This window comes from Martes martes (assembly GCF_963455335.1).
Source record: "Martes martes genome assembly, chromosome: 8".
Lineage (NCBI taxonomy): Eukaryota > Metazoa > Chordata > Mammalia > Carnivora > Mustelidae > Martes > Martes martes.
In genome coordinates this window covers 55,601,701-55,628,255 of record NC_137895.1, presented here as the reverse complement: position 1 = coordinate 55,628,255, position 26,555 = coordinate 55,601,701, and the positions used below count along the sequence as shown (strand labels likewise).

General features: G+C 39.7%; 1 protein-coding gene across 1 annotated transcript; it reads right to left on the bottom strand.

Moving 5' to 3' along the window:
• Positions 1 to 873: 873 nt before the first annotated feature.
• CREBL2 (cAMP responsive element binding protein like 2) lies at positions 874 to 26,139 on the bottom strand. Its single transcript, XM_080812319.1, has 4 exons — positions 26,011 to 26,139; positions 8,036 to 8,233; positions 6,700 to 6,844; positions 874 to 4,009 (listed from the first exon to the last, which is right to left on the bottom strand). The coding sequence occupies exons 1-4, from the start codon at positions 26,023 to 26,025 to the stop codon at positions 4,005 to 4,007; spliced, it is 363 nt and encodes a 120-aa protein (XP_080668445.1). The 5' UTR covers positions 26,026 to 26,139; the 3' UTR covers positions 874 to 4,004.
• Between the last annotated feature and the right edge of the window lie 416 nt (positions 26,140 to 26,555).

Sequence of the window (26,555 nt, the reverse complement as noted above, 5' to 3'; positions counted from 1 at the left end):
GTCATAAGCCAGCTGCAGCAAAACACTGTTTCATGTTTTTAAAAAGGCACCCTCTGGGTGGAGGAATTAAGAAAGGTACTCCTTTAGGGCAAATTTTAAAAAGGCACCTCTCTGGGCAGATCTGTGCCACAGGTGCCCTGGTGAGGAGACAGCAGGTGTCCTCTCCACCGCACATGGCCTATTGCAGGAAATGTGAGCCAGATTTTAGGTCCATTCACCTCCTCAACTGGGTGCCTTTGTGCAGTGCACAATTGGCACAACCTTACATGGCAGTCTTGGCTCTGATTCATGACTACTCTATAGTTAAGTAAAATGGATGGAATAAGGGAAAAGAGTACCAAGTTACCTAGCAGCCTGAAAACCCGCTTTATGCAGATTATAGGATTATTACCAGTTAGAACACTAATTATTCTTAAAATTAGCTTAATTAACAGAAGGCTATTATTGCTAAAAATGGCTTCCAACTATAACAGTCCAGGGATAGACATAATGATGAAGCTACAAAGACTTCAGAAATGTGATACCTACAACCCTCCATGTTTAAATTCCAGCTCATTAAATAAAATAATTATCTTCAGTGATTTAAATTCTAACAATAGACAAACCCAGGCATATGTGACTATTTTAAATTTAATATAGTTCTTTACTAATTAAGAAGCAGTTGCTCATAATTCCTATTTAGCCTGCCAATTACTCTGTGAAAGTTATCTTCCCCTTTTTTAAAGATGAGAAACAGGCTAAGAGGTAAATGATTTCAAGGTGACTCAGAAAATGACCCCAAGACCAGTTCTTCTGCTTAAATCTCACTCTTTTTACCACTCAGTGCTAACATGGACATTACTTCAATATTGTAAAACAGACCATTTGAGATGTCTCTGGTGAAGATATTTTATTTTTCATAAAAATATAATTGTACAATGCTCTTCAGAGAAAGAAAAATTCCCTCAACACCCCCAAATACCATGTGGATTAATAATCTTCCTCTCTTTTAAAACTAAATATGTAATTGATAATATGCAACTGATTTCTGGTGAAATATAGTATTTATGTTTTTAAATTTTCTTTGCCTTTATTTTAACTAAAGCTAGCTCCAGTTTAAACCTATGCTTTTTGCAATGAGCCAAATCAAGTCTATCATAATTCAAAGGTGATGAAGTAAAATGCTAAACGGTGATGCTGATAAATACTGTCAATTAGCTGGTACACGGTGATATGAATTTACTGCAGTAAGACAGATTCTGATTTAGATGCAACAGACAGCTTTTAGATAAAATAGGAAAAAAATTTTTAAGAATGTCAGCTATATTCTAAAACTTGACCTGGTCAAATTTATTCCCTATTATGTTCAGTTGTTCTACTATGTGGCAGGTCTATGCTAAGTTAATGACAGAATATGACTGGTCTGAATACACAAATATGTATTTTCCCCTTACCTTCCTTTCTTTGGAGGGCAAAAAAGAACGAAAAAGAACACATTACTCTCTTTACTCAGGGAGCACAGAGAATAGCACTGATGCCGGAGGCACAGAGCTTACCGATTCTCTCACCCTCTGTTCTCTCTCAGCCTGGGTGCTGTCATTACAGAGAGGGAGAGATGCTATGGTTTCAGTATGCTGCTTCTTAACTGGAATGGGAAAAGAAATGCTCCAGCTGTTTTAATCAGTGACATTTATTAACATGCTTCAAGTGGCCAAAGCGTGCAGCCAGCACAATACCCAAAGCAATCAAAACATTCCTTTTTAAGACCAAGAACTTTCTCTTGGTATGATCTACTTTAAAATACCAAAAAGATCGGTTTAGGAATAAACTCAGTAAGCTGTAATTTACTGTCATCCAAAATTACACATCCTCTACCTGAGGACAAAGTCACTGCTCTTATAAAGATACTGGGGGTGAGGGTGGAGGGTAGCTCAAGTGACCTTGTAATTTAACGTACAACCAGAGAAGAAATACTTCAAGCACAATGGAGACATTCCATTGAAGAGCCACATTCATTTTGGAATGTTTGCTTTGAAAACAACTCTTCTGGGGAATTCAAAAGGTACTGAACAAAGCAACACAGAGTAAATCTTGGGCTGTTTTGCTAAATAAAAATATACACTTGAGTAGACCAGATGGCAAAAACATACCCATTACAATCTGAACACTATATTTTAAACACTTAAATTCTGAAGGTCTGAATATTAACAATCTTTAATCTATCTATATTTGTGATCCTAAAAAGACATTAAATACTCTTAAACCCCCAGTCCTCCAAAACACAGAGAGACCCAACAGGCTGGGCTAGTGGTATATCAGTAGTCACACAGGACTAGACTAGATCTGAGTTTGCAATCTACACACCAGAGATCTTCAGGAACTCAGGCTAAAGGGAAGCACTTCATTCAAACGTGTGGCCTAAGAGAAGGGGGGAAAGTACCTTGTAATCTGACACTATGTGGTCCATCTCTTGTTCCACCCCACAGTCTAGACGATGATGCCTCCTCTTAGACTGCCATTTCATAACAAAACATACTGTTTAGAAGCCAGATATTTGCTTCATTAGAGCTAAGAACAATTATAATTTAGCAGCAACAGAGAACACAGTTCCTGATTTAACTATGGGAAAGAGGAGAGAGTGATAAAGTGTCTCAGTGGGGAAAATGAAAGATTCCTAGTCTACTTGCAAGTAGAATATGATGAGCTTGATTCCTCAACCATCACTCTGGTAGTCAGGAAGAAAGTAAATGGAGCTGTGACGGGAACTGGAAAGAACCATTCTGGCCTTGTGCCTCTCCCGCCTGGCCCACCAGCCGCCTGCTGTGCACAACTCCAGCTCAGGGCTTCACTCCAGAGCGGAGGCGCCGTCAGGGCCGAACCAGATGCACACCCACAGTGTGTTTCTTCCTGGCTCAGAACATTTTCCTATGGAAACTCATGTCAGGGAAGAAACTAAGTGTTCTGGTTATGCCTACAGCCATTAGATCTACTAACAATTTCTCCCTCGGTTTGTTCCAGATCTCTTGAGGCAGAAACTTGATCTCAGCAGCTAATTTCATCCCATTTTCTTTAGGAAAATTCTCCGAGTTAGTTGACTACACAAGGCAATGTGTGTGAACATTAACTCCTACCCTCCCCACATACATATACAGACATACGATAGAAACACATACATATATACGTACATACGTACATATTCTAGGTTGTCAAGAGGATGTCTGCTGCTGAAATGCCTAAAAGGTTACTTCTTGCTTAAAAATAAAATTTGACTAATTATTCTCCAAGTATGGACTAGGCCCTAGCAAACTTTTATAAATATAGTTTGAGAAGACAGCAACAAAAGTTTTAAACAGATGCTGTCTTGGGGGCTTTCCTGATCGATTTTGTTAACATGTACATTATCTAAAACAGGCATATCATTATGGATTATAAAAATAGAAATGTATATATTTGTTAATACATATTCACAGCTTATGCTGGAATGGCTCACAGGAGAAATCATGGTTCATGCAGAAAATAAACATTACTCAAGTAAATAGAAACAAATAAGATTAGGTCCATAAAGGCTGAGAACTTGGTAATCAGCCCATTTGGTTTCTCTTTGTAGGGCAATCAAAAACATAAAAGAAGGTGACACACCTACACATACATACATATACAATGACATGAAATACATGGAAAGAATATAAATTAACCAATAAAGCAATGTAGAGTTAAGGTGCAAAAATACAATCTTCACCCACTTCTCTCTACTCCTGTGTTTTCAAACATTGCAACATGTTCAATGCCATGGGTGGCAAGGGCAACCAGAACACGTCTGAATGTTTATAAATTTTCTAAGTGTTGAAAGTTAAAGCAAAATCCTTTGGGATCTATGATCACACATTTTGGTAGAAATTGCAGATTTAAGAGATGACTACTGAGCAGTAGGTAGTAAATGGAGCCAAGAAGTACAATCTTGTCCATTCATCCTCCATAGGATAAAGTATTGGCTTCAATCAGTGACTCGTCATTTTATAAAATCTTCACCCTGAAAGATAAAGTTACCAATGTAAGAATGCTTGCAAGTCAATGAAGCTTGGTTAATCTGTTTTAAAATACATTTTGTTTGTTTAGTATCTATGGAGAAAGGCTTTTTAAAAATATGTATTGAAAGGAAACTGAGCTGATCTGGTTTTTTTTTCCATTAATTCAATTTAGATTAAGGCAAATGTTACCTCATCTAAGAAAAGCTATCAAAAAGCAAACCCTTCAATTTTATAAAAATATTTTAAAAGAGGGGCATCTGGGTGGCTTAGTTGGTTGGGTGGCCGACTCTTAGTTTGGCTCAAGTGGTGATCTCAGGGTCCTGAGATTGAGCCCTGCATCAGGCTCTGCACTGAATGCAGGGTCTGCTTGTCCCTCTTCCTCCCTCCTATCCTTCTCCCCGTTCTCTCTCTCAGAAAAAAAAAAAATCTTTAAAAAATTTTTAAAAGATAAAAAGTTTATAACATACTCTTGTAACTGTTACAAGTGCTCCCAAAGCAGTCCAATGACAAAGAAACCAATCCATTACATCCTCATTACAAAATCTTCCTGGTCTCTTCAACAAATAGTGCTGGAACTACTGGATATTCGCATGCAAAAGATTTAAACTGGACCTCTACCTCACACCATATAGAAAATAAAATCAAAATGGATCAATGAGCTAAAATATAAAAGCTAAAACCATAAAACTCTTAGAAGAAAACATAGGGGTAAGTCTTCATGACCTTGGATTTAGCAATAGATTGTTACACATGACAAAGCATGAACAACAAAAGAAAAAAACAGATAAACTGGACTTCAACAAAATTTTGATGTTTTGTGCATTCTTTTTTTTTTTTTTAAAGAATTTTATTTATTTATTTTGTGAGAGAGACAGAGTGAGAGAGAGCATGAGAGGGGAGGTCAGAGGGAGAAGCAGACTCCCCATGGAGCTGGGAGCCCGATGTGGGACTCGATCCCAGGACTCTGGGACCATGACCTGAGCCGAAGGCAGTTGCTTAACCCACTGAGCCACCCAGGTGCCCGTTTTGTGCATTCTTAATAGGACACTATCAAGAATGTTAAAAGACAACCTACACAATGGGAGAAATATCTGCAAAATATTTCTGATAAAGGTCTAGAACCCAGAATATATAAAGAACTCTTACAACTCAACAACAATATGAAAAACAACTCAATCAAAATGTGGGCAAGGGACTTAAGACATTTCTTCAGAGAAGATATACAAATGGCCACGAAGCACACAAAGAGATGCTCAGCACCATTAGTCTTCAGGGAAATGCAAAGCAATACCACAATCAGATATTACTTCACATCTTAGGAAGGCTATAGTTTTTAAAAATGGAAAATAAAAGGCACAGGCAAGATGTAGAGAAATGGAAAGCTTCCTACCTTACTGGTGGGAATGCAGCATATTTCAGCTACTGTGGAAAAGTTAGTGGTTCCTCTAAAAGTTAAATGTGGAATTACCATATGACCCAGCAATTCTACTTCTAGGTGTATAACCCAAAGAATTGTAAACAAGTACTCAAACACATACTTGTATGCTCATGTTTCAAAGCATACTGTTCATAATAGCCAAAAGGGAGAATCAAATGTCAATAGATCAATGGATACATCAATTATTATATACATACACACTGGAATATTATATAGCCACAAAATGTAAAAAGTACGAGTAGAAGCTATAATGTGGATGAAGCTTGAAAACATCATGCTAGCTGAAAGAAGCCAGACACAGAAAATCACATGCTGTATGTTTCCATTTACATGAAATTTACCCAGAATAGGTAACTCCATAGAGACAGAAGGCAAATTCACAGTGCCAAAGGTGGGAGGAATGGAATAAGAACAAGTAACTGTTTAATGAATTCGGGATTTTCTTTGGGGGTGATAAAATGTTTTGTAACTACATAGAAGTGGTGGCAGTACAACACTGTGAATGTACCAAATGCCTCTGAATTATTATTTTTAAATGTTTTTTGTTATGTAAATTTCACCATAATTAAAAAAAAAAATCCTACAGTGATGGGCTACTGTACTAGATAGAGTTTGGACTAGGTGAAGACAGGTTTTCCCATTAGAGCTATGTGACCTTGGGTGCTTTATCCAACTCCTCTGCTTTTTTTTTTTTTTTTTTAAGATTTTATTTGAGAGAGAGAGAATGAGAGGGGGAAGGTCAGAGAAGAAGAAGACACCCTGCTGACCAGGGAGCCCAATGTGGGACTCGATCCTGGTACTCCAGGATCATAACCTGAGTTGAAGGCAGTAGCTCAACCAACTGAGCCACCCAGGCGCCCTCCTCTGCTATTTCTTCATCTCTAAAATAAAAAGTATAATTCCTTAACACAAACATTGGAGGAAAAACAAGATAAATATAAGTGAAAGTGTTTTGTAAGCTGTAAATCAAAATACAAATAAAAGGCATTATTATTAACAATAACTAGAATGGTATACTCCCATTTATGGGCTAAGTTTACTTTAAAATTCTTCCATACACTTAGCAGTTGCTCTTCATAGATCCCATGTAAAATTCACTTCAGTATTTAGAATCTAACACTATTTCACTTGCTTATTAGTGTATTACAAATGACATAAACATTTTATTTAATGACATACCAAGGAAAGAGGTCAATGGAAACCGTACCTTAAGATGCTCCTCTAAATATAAACTCTCCCCCTCATTGTACTCACAGGAATTGCTATTAGCGTCTGTCTTTCCAGCTTTTGTGTGCCTGCTTGAGTTCTGCTGAGATTTGCTTTGCTCTTCTCCAGTGAGTAGGGCCTTGATTTCAGAAGGGATTTTTCCTTGGTCCATTGCCATGCACCACTGCTTGTACTGAAATATGTAAAATATATTTAAGTAAAATTTTACTAGTCAGAGTTCAGGAACCACTGGTGGAAATCCTAGATGTAGTAACTTCCATAACTAGAGGTCAAACTGGCTGCTGGGAATCCTGCCCTCCACCGTATTTCCTATTTTCTACGGAGGTCATGTATAAGGCTTGCCATCTTTCAAAAGAGGGTAGGCAACCGCTGATGATTCTTGTTGTGATACACTGAAGTAATGTTCAGATTTGGAAGGCCCCTCTAGTGAAAAGAACATCTCCCCACATTGTGCCACTAATTAGGATCCTTCTCTTTTTGCTATCACATTATCATTTCCATTCCTAAAATAAATAATTCTGTAATTTCTGTTCTCTTTCATAAACATTCACTGAATGTCTACTTTCTACTGAAATGTATACTATGGACTTTGGGGGTATATAAAGATTAGTCAGTTCAAAGGCTATGCCTTCAAGTGGTTTACAGTGCAGAGCGTGAGAAATAATTTACAGCGTAAGTCAAATTCAATATACATATATCTTTTAAATCTACTGAATAGTATATATCTGGATTCTTTTCAGGCCCCAACCTTATGTCTTGCCTTTTAAAATGATGAGGTAGTAGCCTGTCCCAGTTTTGTAATGATCACAGTAGCATTCTCTCTTCTCCAACCTGTCACCTCCTCCCTTGAGGTCATAGTAACGAGATTTCCATTCTCTTTAACATTTCTACAGCCATCACCCAAAGTCTTAATGAATGAATGAAACATGATGAATAAATATGAAATACAAATGGTATACAATGCATATTGTTACATACTGCTATATTGCCTTTTCCACTTAGCAAAATATTGTGAATGCCTTTCTACAGCAGTAAATATATATGTGCATCGTGATTTTTTTTAATGGGTGCAATGTAGTCCAATATCTGAATGTTGGACTACTTTGCAGCCATTAAAAAATCTCCTATTGTTGTACATTTGGGTTATTTTCCATTTTTTTCTTTCATGAACAGTCCCTCAGCGAAATAGTCATGTACATTCTGATTCCTCCAGCACTGTGCGAAAATGCTTATTTGCCTACATCCTGGCTAACAGATTTCTTTCCCATATTTGTCAAATGGATACATGAAAATTGGTATCTTCATACTTTAATTTGCTAAGCTTAGGTTGATTTTTCATGTGTTTATTGGTAGACTTTCTCACCATTTCCAGTTCCTCTCTGAGGGCACATATGGCTCTTTCCCGACTGGATACCAACTCTTCCAAATACTGGTATCTTAGTTTTTTCCTAGCTCGGCATTCTCTTGCACTCTGCCGGCTCCTCTCAAGTTTTGCCTTCAAGTCGATTTTGGCTGGCTTCCGACCACGTTTGCCGGGCTTCTTTACTTTCCCTCCAACCACCTTCAGCAACAGAGAAAAGAAACCATTTTGTTCCTCTCAGTTCTGTTTCTAGGAAAGTGACTATGGCTGCATATTATTAGTAAGGAAAACATTTACAAGTAATTAATAAATGAAACCTATGAAACTTAGAAAGCATAATCCCATGAGATGCCTTAGGAGCCTTTGCTTCCTGTTTCTTTTTTTTTCCTCTGATACTCTTGGTAACATGAGTGTGAGAGAAGAAATACTCTAAGTTTTCATTATTTCTTCAATAACAAACTTTAAGTAGTTTAACAGTAAACTTTATGAACCATATATAGCTGGATACTAAATCCAAAAGACTGCCACTAAATACTTTGTTTCCATGGAATTTTTATTGACTTGAGAAAACAGTAAGTAAAAAAAAATCAATATTTAAAATTCTAAGTTCAATGTGATCTCGACATTAAAAAACAACACATAGAAGAGACGATATTTGTTAAAACACCAATGGGGGGGGCGCCTGTGTGGCTAAATTGTTAAGCATTTGCCCGTGGCTCAGGTCATGATCCTAGAGTCTTGGGATGGAGCCCCCACACTGTGCTCCCTGCTCGGTGGGAAGCCTGCTTCTCTGAGCAGAGAGTTAGATGTGGGATTTGACCCCTGGACCCTGAAATCATGACCTGAGCCTAAGGCAGACACTTAACCAACTGAACCACCCAAGTGCCCTATGTTTGTTTGTATATATATATATATATATATTCATTCACTTATTTACTTATAAATATGTATCCTAAGCAATTTGGCTATGACTTCCCTCTTCAAGTTTATCGAGTCCAAAGGAACACACGGGAAGTCCCTGACATCTTCAGGATAATTCTCTCCTGCCTTTAGAAGCCTATAATTATAACCCTAGACTGTCTCAGGAGATTTCTACCTGCTCCCACTTAGTCATATGACATCTTTTCAATATCTCTGTTACTCATTTTCCTGCATAGGCACAATTTTTTGGTGACAGACAAAGTAATTTAATCTTCCTTGTTTAGCTTTGGAACCTCCCCAAGTTCTTATACAACACATTAACTATGAGCTAAATGTGATGAATTTTTAAATACATCAACCTGAACTTGAACATCAAATAAATTTTCTTGAAAGCAATTACCTTGAAAGGGGTTACATTTATTACAATGAACAAGCTTTTCGGTAAAGTGCTTTTAGAACTAGTTTCTTAGAAGCTACAACACAGTCTGCCTCAGGTTATCTACTTTATCTGACGAGGTTCTGAATGACGCCTAGTTCTTTCTGAAAATTACCCTCAGGGAATAAAAATGTCACAACTTCAGTATTCTGAAAGGAATATTGCTGAGGCTTTAAAAGGCAATTGTTAAAGAGAAGATGCAAAACTCAAACACTGACAAATCATTGCAATAAAGTAGCAACTTTATCAGGTAATGAAACTCAAATTCAATATTCACGTGGCTATAAAAACTCTCCTTAGTTTGTTTGAAAATCACTATTACTATCAGACACCAACAACGTCCAGTTGTTGGTGTCTGATAGTAATGACCTATAAAGACCTATAAAGACCTATAAAGATCAGGTCATTACTAAGTATAATGGTTAGGTGGAAAACCAAACTGTACACATGAATCAGCCACATTTACCAGATGCTGGGTGGTAACATGACGGACGGTCAACCACGACAGCACGCGTTTTTACAGGGTGGCTCTGAAATGAGGCTGAATACTCCAGGGCTCTGGGGAAAAAACCTTCCTTTCCACTACTGTGGTAAAGCTAGCTGCTTCAGTACTACTCCCAAATTAGTTTCAACTTTTCAAAACCAGGTCTTTTAGGGGTGCCTGGGTGGCTCAGTCGATTTAGTGTTCAACTCTTGATTTCAGCTCAGGTCATGATCTCAGGGTCCTGGGATTGAGCTCTGCATGCGCTCTGCGCTCAGCAAGGAGTCTGCTTCTCTCTCTCTCTCCCTTTGCCACTCCCTCTCGCCCCCCACCCCCAAGCACTCTCTCTCTTAAAAAAAAAAAATACAGGTCTCTTAAAGCTTTTTATACTATGCATTATCATGTTTTTATTCCAATAATATAGGAATACAGGAAACTGTAGTTTTAATGAAATATTCTGAAATCATCTTACATTGAAATAAAGTATATTTGCTATTACTATAGTTTTTAAAAAGGAACATATTTACAGCATAAATTCAGGTCTATAGCAAAATAAATGGTAAACACATCTATTCTCTACATAGTGAACTCAATCATCAATAACACAACACTGAACTCAATCATCAATAACACAACACTGTAATCTAATACCTCATATATTTGTTTTTAATTAATTCAGGAGAGGCTGCCTTTGAGAAACCAGAAAGAGGACACAGTGTACTTTAGAGACTTGACTGATTTTGTAAACCTCACACAGTCATAAAAACCCAACCACAGTTATAACCCTTTGTTTAGTTTTCATGGTAGTAATATTATTTTATTCCTTTCTTTTTTAATTAGAAAGGCATAGTGAATAAATCCAGGGTTCCTGTATTTTATGTCCCCTCCTGTAAAATTACATTAAAACCACATAACCACCACTTCCCTAGTTTGATTTTCCTCAGTAGTAGACTGAATTTTTGGCTTTGGATGCCAGCTAAAATCTGATTAGTGAACCAGTTTTCAAGACTCAGGTACATTAAAGGATTACTAGGAATCTTTTTTTTTTTTTTCAAAGATTTTATTTATTCATTTGTCACAGAGAGATATTACAAGTAGGCAGAGAGACAGGCAGAGAGAAAGGGGGAAACAGGCTCCCCACTGAGCAGAGAGCCTGATGCAGGGCTTGATCCCAGGATCCTGAGATCATGACCTGAGCTGAAGGCAGAGGCTTAACCCACTGAGCCACCCAGGTGCCCTGGATTACTGGGAATCTTAAGCGTAAGAGCATTTTGTAAAGAAAAAGGTATTATACAGGGGCACATGGGTGGCTCAGTTGGTTAAGTGCCCAACTCTTGATCTGAGCTCAGGTCATGATCTCATAGTTGTGGGATCAAGCCCCACATTAGGCTCCATGCTCAGCACAGAGTCTGCTTGAGATTCTCTCTCTGCCCCTCCACCCACTCATATACTCTCTTACTCAAAATGCATAAAATCTTTTTTTAAAAAAGGAGGGGCGCCTGGGTGGCTCAGTGGGTTAAAGCCTCTGCCTTCGGCTCGGGTCATGATCCCAGAGTCCTGGGGTCGAGCCCTGCATCGGGCTCTCTGCTCTGCAGGGAGCCTGCTTCCTCCTCTCGCTCTGCCTGCCTCTCTACCTACTTGTGATCTCTGTCAAATAAATAAATAAAATCTTAAAAAAAAAAAAAGGAAAAGAAAAAGGTATTATACAAATGTGGATTGGTATACTAGTTGCCTTAACAACTTAATTTCATATATTTCATAAGCCATAATGATTAGGGGATGGTTAGGAGAAATTAATAGAAGGAACCAGAAACTAAAACTGAAATCAACCTCATGAATTCCTCCCAAATGTCTCTGGGCCAGAAATCATCCTTGTCAATGTTTCATAAAGTTTTCACAAACTCAGTGACTACCACAGTGTCCCCTTGCTCTATCGTATTTCTTTTGTAAGGAAGTGTATTAATGTGGCTAAGTAAATGTACTGATTTTTATGCTCCAACACAAATGCCAAAGAAAACTATGAAAGTAATATAAAATTTAGCTTTTTCTATTCTAGTTTTATTTCTATCCACATATTAGCCACATGAAATTTTAAATAGCTATCTTTAAAACAGTGGTATCTTTATCTACTACCCCTTTTACTTCTCCCCCACCCCCAAACACATTTGTGAGCCAGAAATAGAAAGCCCCAGGGGAAACACTTAGAAAGCTTGTATCCCTAGCCCTCACCATGAACAAACTTACTAGCCACTGATTTTTCTTACTCTCCACAGAAAATTTACACAAAGGAGGATAGCAGAGATGTTAAATTTCAGTAGGGCTTTTGCAATACCAAGTTTGTCTTCATTATATGTTAAAAAGGTTCAAGTCTATTTATTATAAGCAAGTAAGAGTGAAGATCCTACTTTTCTGTTAACTACTTGGTTTTTTGTTGTTGTTGTTGTTGTTGTTGTTGTTGTTGTTTTAATATTTTCTCCATTCAGACAAGCTAAAACTGGATGTTATTTTTAGAAAGTAAGCACTAGGGACTGTCATATAATTCTATCTCAGTATACAGCAATTATTACTTAATAAATACAGCAGATAAAAAACCAAAAGATGTTCCTAAATAATGACTGGCTCAAAGAAGAGATCACAAGGGGCACCTGGGTGGCTCAGTGGGTTAAAGCCTCTGCCTTCGGCTCAGGTCATGATCCCAGGGTCCTGGGATAGAGCCCCACATCAGGCTCTCTGCTCAGCAGGGAGCCTGCTTCCCCCTCTCTCTCTCTGCCTGCCACATCTGTCTACTTGTGATCTCTGTCAAATAAATAAATAAAAATCTTAAAAAAAAAAAAAAGAAGAGATCACAAGGGAAATGAGAAAACTACTTTGAAGTGAATGAAAAGGAAAACCCAACACACCAAAATGTGATGCAATCCAACTAACGCAGTGCTCAAAGGGAGCTCTAAATGCCTAAACTAAAAAAGAATTGAAATCCGTAACCTAACTTTCCACCTTAAGAAACTAGAAAAAGAGCAAGTTAACCCCAAAGCAAGCTGATGGAAGGAAATAACAAATATCGGAGCAGCCATAAACAAAATAGAGGATGGCAAAACAATAGAGAAAATCAATGAAACCAAAAGTTGGTTCTTCAAAAAGATCAGCAAAATCAACAAAACTTGGGCTAAACTGGTCAAGAGAAAACATTCAAAAATACTAAAATCAAGGGGTGCTTGGGTGGCTCAGGCAGTTAAGTGTCTGCCTTTGGCTTGGGTCATGGTCCCAGGGTCCTGGGATTAGGCCCTGAATCTGGGTCCCTGCTCAGCAGGGACCCTTCTGATCCCCCTGCTTGTGCTCTCTCTCTCGAATAAACAAATAAAAGTTAAAAAAAATACCAAAATACTAAAATCAGGACAGATTTTAGTAGACTTCATCCCTACCAACTTTACAGAAATAAAAATGGTTACATGGGATAGCATGAATAATTATAGGCCCAAATCCAGATAACCTAGAAGAAATGGACAAATTCCTAGAAAGATACAAAGTAGCAAAAACGACTTGAGAGGAAAAAATAGAAAATCTGAAAAGACCTATAACAAATAAAGAGATTCAATTAGTAATCGGAAAATCTCCCACAAGAAAAGACCAGGTCCAAGTGACTTCACTGGTGAATTCTACCAAACATTTAAAGAACTAACACTAATTCTTTATAAACTCTTCCAAAAAACCAGAAAAGAACATTTCCCATTATTATTAGCCTGATACCAAAAGTGAGACTTGTACACTGAAGACCACAAAACAGCATTATAAGAAACTAATGATCTAATAAAAAGAAAGACATCCCATGTTAATGGAGTGAAAGACTTTATATTGTTAAGATGACAATACTCCCCAAATTGACCTACAGATTCAACATGATCCCTATCAAAATCCCACCTGGGGGCACCTGGCTGGCTCATTTGGTACAGCATTTGACTCTCGATCTCGCAGTCCTGAGTTTGAGCCCCATGCTGGGTGTAGAGATTACTTTTAAAAAATCTCCAGCTGCCTTTTTGCAGAAATTGACAAGATAATTAAAAAAATTCATATGGAAATGCAGGGACCCAAAACAGCCAATCTTGAAAAACAACAAAAGTGGAATGGCTTATGCTTTCTGATTTCAAAATTTATTAGAAAGCTACAATAATTAAGATAGTGTGGCAATGGCACAGGGGTAAACATACATATCAATGAAAAAGAACTGAGAATCCAAAAATAACCCCTTATGTTTATGATCAATTGATTTTCAGTAAAGTGCCACAGCAATAGAGAAATGGGAAAAGAATAGTCTTTTCAATAAATGGTGCTGGAACAACTGGGATCTACAAGCAAAAGAATTAAGCTGGACTCCTACAACACGACATATATAAAAATTAACTCAAAATAAACCAAAGCCCTAAACTTGTAGAGGAAAACAGAAATAAATTTGTGCCCTTGGATTAGGCCATGAATTCTTAGATATGACATCACAAGTATATACAACAAAAGAAAAAATAAACTGGACTTCAAAATTAAAAATTTTATGCTTAAAAAAACACCATTGGGGCGACTGGGTGACTCAGTGGGACAGGCCTCTGCCTTTGGCTCAGGTCATGATCTCAGGGTCCTGGGATAGAGCCCCGCATCAGGCTCTCTGCTCAGCAGGGAGCCTGCTTCTCCCTCTCTCTCTCTGCCTGCCTCTCTGCCTACTTGTGATCTCTCTGTCAAATAAGTAAATAAAATCTTTAAAACAAACAAACAAAAAAACACCATTAAGGTCAACCCATAGAATGGGAGAAAATATTTGTAAATCAAACATATGATAAGGGACTTGTATCCAGAATATATAAAGAACTTTGACAATTCAACAGAAAAGACAAAAAATCCTATTAAAGTACGGGCAAAGTATATGAATAGACATTTCTCCAAAGAAAATACATAAATGACCAATAAACATATGAAAAAACATTCAACATCATTATTCATTTTGGAAATGTGAATCAAAACCAAGAAGTAACACTTTATACTCACTAGGATGGCTATATAATAAAAACAGCCAATAATGTGAAGATGTGGAGAAATGGAACTCTCATACATTGCTGGGCAGGGGATATAAAATTGTGGCCATTCCCCAAAATATTAAACACAGAATTACCATATGACCCAGCAATTCTACTCCTAGGTAATCGCAAAAAGAAATGAAAATATATGTCCACTTAAGAACTTGTACAATGGATGTTCACAGCACTGTATTTCATGATAGCTAAAAAGAGGGAACAACCCAAATGTCCATCAACTGATGAGTAGATAGCAAAATGTAGTGTGTTTATACAATGGAACATTATTCAGGCATTAAAAGGAATGAAGCACTGATACATGGTTCAACATAGATGAACACTGAAAACATTATACCAAGTAAAAGAAGCCAAACACAAATGGCCACACACTGTACGATTCCATTCATATAAAATGCCCAGAAGAGGCAAATTTATGGAGGTTAAAAAGTAGATTATTGATGTTAAAATTAATATACTTTTGTTTTGTTTTTTTTGACAGAGAGCACCAGTAGGCAGAGAGGCAGGCAGAGAGAGAGAGGGGGAAGCAGGCTCCCCGCCAAAGCAGAGAGCCCGATGCAAGACTCGATCCTACAACCCCAGGATCAGGACCTGAGCCAAAGGCAGCAGCTTAACCCACTGAGCCACCCAGGCGCCCTATACTTTGCTTTTTAGAGCTCTTTTAGGTTTACAAAAAATTAAGCAGAAAAGTACAGAGTTCCCATATATCCCCTTTTCCTCCACCCTTCCAGCGTCCTCTATTATTAACATCTTGCATTAGTGTAGTACATTCATTACAATTGATGAACCAATGTTATTAATAAATCCAAAGTCTACATTAGGGTTCACTCTTTGTGTTATACAGTTCTATGGGTTTGACAAATGCACATATCATGTATCCACCAGTACAGTATCCTACAGAATATTTTTGCTGCCCTAAAAATCCCATGTTCCACCTATTCCTCCCTCCCTCGCTCCCAAAATGTTGGCAACCACCGGCCTTTTTACCACCTCTATAGTTTTACTACTTTTATGGGACCCTGGCATCATGACCGGAGCCAAAGGCAGACACTAAACTGAGCCACTCAGGAGCCCCAACAAGTTCAACTTTCATAGAAAGAGGAGTTATGTGCTCTGTAGGGCCTTGTTAAAATGAGGAAGGCTCCAGTGTCCAGATTAAATACTATTCCAGAGACCCTTGGGTCATTTTACTTCTAGCTTTTCAGGAGCTAACAACAAAGCACTTAAATTCAAGGCTAATGGATACCTGGGTGGCTCAGTCTGCTGAGCATCTGCCTTTGGCTCAGGTCATGATCCCAGGGTTCTGGTATCGAGACCCACAAAGGGCTCCTTGCTCAATGGGGAGCCTGCTTCTCCCTCTGCCTATCACTCCCCCCAGCTTGTGCTTTCCCTCTGGCATATAAATAAAATCTTTAAAAACATATTTTAAAAAATTCAAGGCTAAATCAAGGTGTGTAGGGAGAGAGCACTCACTATGGGACAAGGTCTTGAGCTGGGCACTCTACATGTTATCTCATGTTATTTCACACCATTTCAGGTAAGGGAAACAGCACTATGCTCATCTTTTTCAGGTAAAGAGGGGAAAATTAATTCCTTTATTTGACAACCATTTATTAAACACCACCATACCCCAAACAGCATGAAACTCCAAGAATATTAATGTAAGAAGAAACTGTAAGGAATATGGACTGATGAAACACAGCAGACATGAAATAAACAATAACATCATAAGGGGCAGGATATTAGTGTATACTGGAGTGGAGGGAGGCATGTATATACACACCAGAGATGCATAGTAGTCTTTTTATTTTATAGATGACAAAATTTTAGTCCAGAGAATTTCAGTATCAGAGCGGGATCTAGAACCTAAGACCCTTGATTTGCATCTCACCATCAAGTACGACTGTTTCCCCCAAATTTCATGGTAGGACTCACTGCCTTGATCATATCATGCCCTGAAAAGGCTCTAAAACCGACAGGTGCTTTATATGCACTTCAGTATTAATGCTACCTAGTCATTCATTTACTCCAGCTCACTGTGACCTCAGGCACCTGATGGAGGATGGTGGTGAGGAGGTTAACTAATAAGATTTTTCATTTTATGCTTCCTTGAAATTTCCCTCTACTATTGTGGCTCTCCATGCCCACCAACTGAAGTCATGCCAATCTATTCCTTAAAATTCTGATTTACCTTTCCTCTCTACTCTTACTACCCGTATCAGTCTGAGCCCCACTCACAGGTTATTACAATAGTTTCTCAGTGGGTCTTCCTACCATCTCTCCTTTTCCATTCCCACTTTTCCAGCTAAACTCTCCTGCAAAGAGGGGCCAAGTTAACCTTTCTTTTCAGCTTATAAAAATAACTTTGCTGTATTTCCACTCATTGTAAAAAAGTGGTATCTAATCATTATACAAAGAATAAACTTTAATGGCCCTGTGGCCACGTTACCCTCCAGCACAAGAGAAGACCTCTGGCTCAGCACTGCTTCCTAGGTCACCGTCTCCCGCCTATCAGTTTGCTATTGGCTGCTGTGACAATTACCACAAACCTGGTGGTGATTAAAACAACACAAATGTATTCTTTCTGTTCTGGAGGCCGGAAGTTCGGCAGGGTTGCATTCCCTTCGGAAACTGTAGGGGAGAGAATCCATCCTTTGCCTCTTCCAGCGTCTAGTAGCTCTCAGCATGCCTTGATCTTTGGCCCTATCAGTCGAACCTCTACCTCTGTGGTCTCACTGCCTCCATACCTGCCTGCCAAATCTCCCTTGGCCTCAGTCTCATGAGGACACTTGTCATTGGATTGAGGGCCCACCCAGATAATCTAGGATAAATTCTTCCTCTCAAAATCATTAACTTAATCGCCCCCCCTTTTTTTTTTTTTGCCAAATAAGGTAAACTGTTAACATATAAGGTGATATTCACAGGTTCCAGGGATTAGGACATCAATGCATCTTTTTAGGGGCCACCATTCAGCCCACTGCATCCAGGCTCCTGCTCACCAAGCCAGTCTTCTCTTTCTTACTCCTAACAGGGGCATTGTATGAAGTCATACCTCCTCAGGACCTCACCCCATCCCCTGCATTCCCACCTAATCTTCACCATTTCTCTAAATGTTCCCTCCATCTCCCCAACATCTGCAATAGCAAATGTTATGCTTTCTTTGGTTAGGGTCAGCTCTAGCCCTCTTCCTCTGAAGCTCTCCCTGACAATTACCCTCTTCCCATATCATTTTTCTTCTCCTAATGCCTGGAACATACAGTGAACACACTGAATTTATACATTACATTGTTTTTTTCTAGTGGCCTCACAGATTTAAGTTGTATCTCCTCCAAGTAACGTGAGCTCCTCATGCACCAAAGCCGTGTTTTCTACTTCCATAACCTCAACCATAACCAGGCCGTATGTAGCCCGGAGCCAGGCATTTGGGAGGCATTTATTAAATGACTGATTGAATAAATAAATGCAAAGAAAAATTAAGAATATTCTGAAACAGACTTAAGTTGATATCACTACTATGACTGCCAACTTATAGAAGTTGTAAAAAAAAAAAAAAAAGCTCCCTCATAAGGGATACAAAATCTGAAAAACCAGTTAAGAACTCTTAACTATTTTACCACCTTTTTTGCACTTATTTACATCCTAATGCTCTAATTCCTAAGGCAACTCATAAAAGTTTCAAGCTGTTAAGTCTAACAGAATTATCGCATTTACACATTTACCCGCAGGGGTAGGGAGCAACAGCTCCAGCTAAAAACAAAATAGAGCAGGAGGGCTTGTTTTGCTCTTTTCAAAAACATGAAGTGAAAAGTTACCTCCAACTGTTTAAAGAAAAATAAGATAGATATGAATGTTCCCAGCTAGTGCTCTTTACTACTTTAAAGAAAAAACAAGTAGCTGCATTTTCATTTGGTGTTAAGACTCCCAAAACTTCCTTCACAGCTGTGGGTTAGGCCTTTTATTTACCAGATCTTCAGAAAGAAAGTCTAATCACATCTTCCTGCTGCTAACCTTTCTGCCAGTTCTTCTAGTCCACGGAAGGAGAAAGCAGATAAAGTAGGCCTCTCTGAACTGCGAGTTAACTCCTGCCTCTCCTCTTCCAACACCTATGCCCGCTCCAGCCCCCAGCTATGTCTGGGAAGCTATCCTACATATACCTGAGCGGTGCCTGAAACTGTTAAAAACCGACTAAGAGTGGTCTATAACTAACTGTCTTTGCTTCATTCCTGCCCACCTCTTTCTCAACCACCACATTCTGGCTTCTACCCTATCACTCCAGGGAAAATTCTCTTGTTAGGTTCATAAACAATCTCCTATTTTCCAAGTCCAGAAGATACTTTTTCACTGTTTACTTGACCCTTTTTTTTTGTAGCATCTCATATCGTAGACTAAGACCGTTCTTTAAAATTCTCTGCTCCCTTCGATAAATGGCATAATAGCCCTTTTTGTTCTCGTTCTCCTGTATCACTAACCTCTCCATTTCCGTTTATGTTGCTGAGTCCTGTTCTTCAGCCCCTTCGGATCATTTTATTGTTTTCTAGGGTTTTGTCTCTTTAGCTCTCTTTTCTGTCCACACTCTTCACCCCTAAAGGATTTTATGCATGCTCCATCAACTACAACCACTGTAATAATCTCAATATGGTCTTCAGCTCAGGCCTTTCTCATGAGCAATTAACCGAGCTGGTGCAGCGTCAGAAAGCACTAGCATTTATTGAGAACCCATGATGTACTAAGTTCTTTTGATATGGGTTCACATATTACAGCTAACTCTTGAACAACATGAGGGTAATGGGCGCCAACCCCCAAGCAGTCAAATATCCGTCTGTAACTTTTCACTCCCCCCAAAACTTGACTACTACTGGCCTACTGTTGAAGCTTTACCAATCACATAGTCAATTGTTGCATATTTTGTATACGTGTTATATATTGTAATCCTAGAGTCAAGATAGAGAAGAGAAAATGTTATTAAGAAAATCATAAGGATGAGAAAACATATTTACAGTGCTGTACTATATTTATTTTTTAAAAATTCATGTATAAGTGGGTTGGTGCAGTTCAAACCTGCATTGCTCAATGGTCAACTGATTTTTTTTTTTTTTTTTAAGTAAGTTCTATGCCCAACATGGGGCCTGAATTCATGACCTGAGATCAAGAGTCACATGCTCTACTGACTGAGCCAGCCAGATGCCCCAAGGGTCAACCGTTACTACCTTTAATTCTCACAATAACTCATTAGAGTTTTATTAACCCATCCAATGAAGAAATTTAGTTTGGAAGAGATGAAAGACAGCTTGAAAGTGGTAGAAAGGAGATCTGAACTTTGGTTATATGCCAAAATCCATGTTCTTTACTAACTGGACCACCTGCTTCTAGTCTTATCCACGTTCCTACATCTTTACCCTAATCCATTCTCCATATAGCCATTAGCATTTTTTCCTTCAAAGACGCACATCCGATATTGTCATGTCTGCTTTAAAATCCTTCAGTGGCTCTCCAACATGTATGGCCTTGGTTTTCAAACTTTGGTAAGCATATTCCCCACTCAGTTGGGGAGTCTAATTCAAATTCAAATTCAAATTCCCAAGCCCCATTCCCAAGATTCTGGGTCAGCAGGTGTTTCCTCTATTCCACACTTTGAAAAATACAGACCATGGGGCACCTGGGTGGCTCAGTGGGTTAAAGCCTCTGCCTTCGGCTCAGGTCATGATCCCAGGGTCCTGGGACCGAGCCCCACATCAAGCCCCACATCGGGCTCTCTGCTCAGCAGGGAGCCTGCTTCCCCCCGCCCCCCCGCCTACTTGTGATGTCTCTCTGTCAAATACATAAATAAAATTAAAAAAAAAAAAAAAGAAAAATACAGACCAAAATTTGGGAGCTTAACTTGCCAGGCATATCGTGATCTGGCCCCGGCTTACTTTTCCATCCTCATCTCTGCCATGCCTCTACTGGCACTTTAAGCTCTAGCTCAGGGGTCAGCAACCTACAGCCCTGCTGGCCAAGCCTGTTGCCAGTTTTGGTAAACAGAAGTTTTATTAGAACACAGCCACACCCAGTCATTAAGTCTTGCCTATGGTTACTTTGTGCTAAACTGGCAGGGTTGAGTAATAGCAACAGAGATCAAAATGGCCGGCAAATAATTATTATCTGGCCCTTTACTGAAAATTTGCCAATTCCTGATCTAACTTGTAGCATAATACTTATTAATCAGTGCAGTATGCTTTAGTGCAAGATCTTCCTTCTTTTCCACTTTCTGGAGAACTCCTATTCTTCCTCACAGATTCACTCCTACTGTGTGAACCAGTGTCTGACATGCTTAGAGAGGCACCCGTTCTTCCTGCTCCAAAAGCACTTTGCCTCCATTGCCCTTATTTTTTACCTCACTCTATTGTAATGACTATTCTATATGTCTGCCGAGCTCACTAAAATGTAAGCTCCCAAGAATAGTTATAAACTTTTCCACCTTTCTCTGTCTAGCATAATGCATGTACATATTAGGTGACCAACAAATATTTAAGGAATTAATGAATGATTACACTTTCCTGAAAACCTTAAAAGAACTAATCATTCTGAATAAGAATATGTAAACTTAGATTTCAACTGGTTTCTGTATTATTGAAATTACTCCTTAGCGGTAAACTATTTTGTGAGGTGCCCTATGTAAAATATGCATGTAACCTAGACAGGAAAGGAAGGCACATTAAATCTGTCACAGATTTGTTTAGTAGAGGAGCTGGCTCTTCTGTTTTGGTCTTGTGGATAGCACTGATGAAGAGGAGGACAGGAAAAACATAAAATGTCTGGGTTTTGTGGCACTGTTCAAGACAGGTAAGGGGCCAAAGGACAGATCTGGGAGTGTCAAAGACATTTTTGGGCCAAGTTAAAATTTTTGTGAGAACCAATGCTACTCAGAAAAACGGAATCGAACAGAAGATCCTATCTTCTTACGTAAGAGGTAAGGAAGGTGTGAGAAACCTTATTTTCAGATAATCGTGTGTAATACAGGTAGACAGGAAGTCTATGAAGAAAAACAGTGTCCACATTACCATACTGTGGCCAGCGTCTGGGCCAATCTCCTGTCAGTCACTCAACTGAAACTTGATGCCCTATAATGCCAGGCAATACAGTATGGCAGTCTTTTACCAGCTTAGTCTGTGGCAGGAACACGTCTGGTCAAGGATATTTCAATTTATATCAGTCATTGATTCAATAAACAAAAAAGTCAAATATAAAATAAAAAAATAAGAACCTTCTGCCTATGATCAAAGCCTCTGAAAATAACACACTTTCATTTTCTTTGTAACTGCATGCAACAGGTGAGGAAGAAGCAGCTTTCATAACAATAAGCACTTCTTCCTAGCGGTGAACATGCAGGTAGGCTCACGAGACTCCCTTTATCACACAATCGGACAGTTAAATACACAGCTTAAGTTAATTTCTTCTTTTTTTTTTAAAGATTTTATTTATTTATTTGACAGAGAGAGAGATCACAAGTAGGCAGAGAGGCAGGCAGAGAGAGAGAGAAGGAACCGGGCTCCCTGCCGAACAGAGAGCCCGATGCGGGGCTCAACCCCAAGACCCTGAGATCATGACCTGAGCCAAAGGCAGAGGCTTAACCCACTGAGCCACCCAGGCACCCTTAAGTTCATTTCATGCTTCATCCCATTGCCCCATCCCATCTGGGGACACAGGAGCAAAGGGAAGTGTAAGTATAAACATGGCTGCAAATGTTAGGAATAACACACAATTAATAATTACTAAAATGAGCATCTCAGGTACCTAAGGACCAAAGAAGTCACTCTTAGTAACAACAGTTACTAGTAATTATAGTAACTAGTAACAATAACATTTTTTGTGTGTGTTTACTATGTGTTAGACTCTGTACTCAATGCTTTATAGTAATGCATTATCCCTAATCCTCAACAAAGCCTGTGAAAACGATATTAACCATTTAGAAGATAAAATGGAAACTCAGAAAGGTTAATGAACTCAGCCAAGATTTTTCTTTCCCAATTAGTAGAGATCTACTCAGTCAGTGTTTGAGCTCTGCTGCTTAGCACTTTCCCAAGCCCCCACTTTTAGGTGCCCATCTACCTCTTGCTTTATTTTTGCCATTTGCCATTGACTGTATATATTCTGCCTGGGTGGCTCAATGGAGCACACTGATTCATAAAGCCCAGGCACATCAGGGCAATCTTCTCTCTCTTTTTTTTTTTTTAAAGATTTTATTTATTTATTTGACAGAGAGGGATCACAAGTAGGCAGAGAGGCAGGCAGAGATAGAGAGAGGAGGAAGCAGGCTCCCCACCAAGCAGAGAGCCTGATGGCAGGACTCCCTCCCAGGACCCCGAGATCATGACCCGTGCTGAAGACAGAGGCTTAACCCACTGAGCCACCCAGGGGCCCTCAGGGCAATCTTCTTAATGCCACTCTGTTCCAACCCAATCACTATTAGTGAGTATTCGATGCTGTATCAGGCACATTGCTAGATGGTAGAAAGGTAAAGTTGCACTCCCATTCAAATCTGTCCTACTCTGACTTCAGAAAGGTAGGTGACAGAATGTGGAGAGCTCCTGGCAAACTCATTCATTACCACTGCTGAAAAGAACTCAGAAGGGGCGCCCAGACAGTTAAGCATCTACCTTCAACTCAGGTCCTGATCTCCAGGCACTGGGATCAAGCCCCGCCCCTTGTGGGGCTCCCTACTTAGCAGGAAGTCTGCTCCTCTCTGCAACCCGCCCCTCTCTTATGCTCTCTCTGTCAAATAAACAATAAAATCTTTTTAAAAAATTATTTTAAAAAACCCAACTCAGAATACAGAATCTTTATATGGGGAAGTCCTCACATCATCATCACCTGTTTCCCTGACCTGTTGATTCAAATATTGTCTCTCTACAACTGCTACTCCTGCCCTTTTCATCCTCTTCCTATTCCCCTGGCTTTGCTGTCAGCCAGTTTGTCAGCCTTTATGCTCTCTGATCATACTTTATGCACAACCACCACAATTCCAAGCCCCAACTCTCACCTCCCCTTATACAGGACAAAATGGAACCTGAGACTCTATTGCCGATACATAATGTGAGGAGAAAATGTGTTTTGTGTGTATGTATGTCTATGCTAGGAGGACAATATAATTCTGTGGGACTGTAACAACTAGAGTACAGAGAAAGGCCAGGCTGGGAGCTGCCAAAAACTTCAGGGCTGCTTCATACTGCCTGACTGCTGGAAGAGCAGTCTGATCTTGCTGTACATGGCATTTAAATATTACTCATCCACAACTACGACGTGTATTCAAAGTGAAAGTAGTGTATTCACAGAGGCACTATCCATCCACAGACATGTGGAGTAGATTTTCTTTTCCATAATCATTAAAGATTTAAGAAACTGCTGGTTTCTAAAAACAATGAATTAAAAAGAATGAGAACTGAGTTCATTTTGCTTTCTACCCCCCAGATTTAACTTCACTCTTTTAGGGAAAACAATAAAATTTTATACCCTCCACTACAGTTTGCTAGTTTTAGAAATAGCTCCTATGTGATTTTATAGCTAAGTAAAATAACTCCAAATCCTACGTATTTTTCTTGGACTTGAGACTAGTGAAGACTTTGAGAAAGTTATTAAATGTTTCAAAAGTCTGAAAAGGAAACTAAAAATCTTATAGAGTATGCTGTGAGAGCCTCAAATTAAGGAAATTAAAAAACAATGTTATTTTAGCATCTTAAAGTGCCATAACATTATTCTGAAAAAGGTAAGGGATACCGTATTCAGATTTACTTTCAAAATTAATACTGAGCAATCAAGCTAGCAAGACTTTCATGGAAAAATTATTTTCTGATGTTTCTGGGAAACTTTCAGAACTCCCCCTTTCTGTCTTGGAAACACCACTTCCTGTTAGGGTTTGCTACTTCACAAGCAAACTGTTTCTCCAGGTGAGTCTCAATTCCAAAGTACTGTGATGGGCTTTCCCTTCTGTCTACCACTTTGCTCAGAGCCTTCTGTGAGAACAGGAACAGGAGATAATGTAGAATAACCCAAGAGGCATGGAGATTCTAGAAATTTTTTCACTCTAAGGATGAGTGAAACAAAAAAGTGACAGCAGCAGAGTATTACTGGTTTGGTGGAGGGTGAAAGGGCACCCAAACGAAGGAAAAAGCTAGCATGAGCAGTATGCCAGAAACTGTGGAAAATAAGACCTCTGAAAGGCATAGAGAAGGAATTTCTACTTCAAAACTGCCAAAGTCTATTAGTCTGACTCCTTAAAAAAAAAAAAAGTCAATTTCCTAAACATTCTAAAACATCAATAAGCTGACCATCCCTATCTTCATGAGCTAAAACTAGACAACATTAATGTGGATAGACATAAAGACAGAAATAGGTTATACATAAACTATATGAATTAGCCAATTATGAACAATGTCTGTTAGAATCATAGGGATAACTGATTTGGATGGCAAAAGTGGTAGGATATTAAGATAGATTAACAAGAAGGAATTCACTACTTCTCTTAGAGAAGGCTTTCTACAGGAGGTTAGATTCTGGACGAATAGCAACAGGAGCTTAGCAGAGTGTTCCAACCAACCACAGGAAAATATCTCAGAGGGGGAGTGAACTGATTATATGAATGGGGCATTGAGTGAGGGAGCCTGAGAGAAGAAAGGGGAACCTTCAAGGGGAATAGGGCTGGTTCAGGGTGCCCCAATTAAGGTCTTCAAACTGGAGAAAGTCTGGGAGGGGGGCAGGGGAAGGCAAAAACAAAAAGCACCGTGGTTTCTTCACTTATTTCGCTAGGCAAGTTAAGGACTAGGCTTTGCACTACCTGGAAAAGCTGACAAACAGGCTTGTCCTGGGAGTGAAAAATTTCCAGAGAGAGCCCTTTCCAGAAAGACGCAGCCCCCTGTTCCCTGAATTCCTGGCTGGGCACCATGGGGTAATAACTGGAGGCGCAGGGATGTCTATGGCAGGTGTTTGCTGGGTGTTGGCGTGGCTACCAGGCTGAGGTTCAGCGGCGGGTCTAGCACTTAGCGACAAGCAGGCGGCGGCGGCGGCAGCTGCGCGTGCAAACCACAGGACTTACCTTACTGTCATCCATCTCGGCGGACAGGCCGGCCTGGCCAGGCGCTCCCTCCCACTACCCTCCCCCGGCTCAGCCGGCCTGGCCCGGCCCGGCCCCCGCCCCGGGGGAAGAAGGGGATATGGTTCTGACTGTCTCCTCCTTTCGCCTAATAGTTCGATTCCCTGATGCCACAGTCACGGGGACGAGGGACCAGATCAGGAATGACAGAGCGGACCCTGGAGGCGGCCCCAAACGCCTCCTTTCGCCGCCGCCGCCTCCTCCTCCCCCTCCATGACAGTCTCGGGGTGTGTTTACAGACGCCCTGGAGAGCGGCCCGGACGGGAGGGTGGGCGGGAGCACTGCGCGCGGAATGGCCTTTTCGGTTGCCGTATTCGGGGAGCATTCTGGGGATTGTAGTTTTCCCTAACGCACTGTCTGCAGGGCTGACTAGAAAGAAAACTACAATGTCCACATACCCTCAGCAAGGCGTCTGTTTTCCTCCTGCCGGCGAGCGCTGCGGGGGAGGAGCCAGTCAGGAGGCCTGACTACGTTTCCAGCTGTGTGCC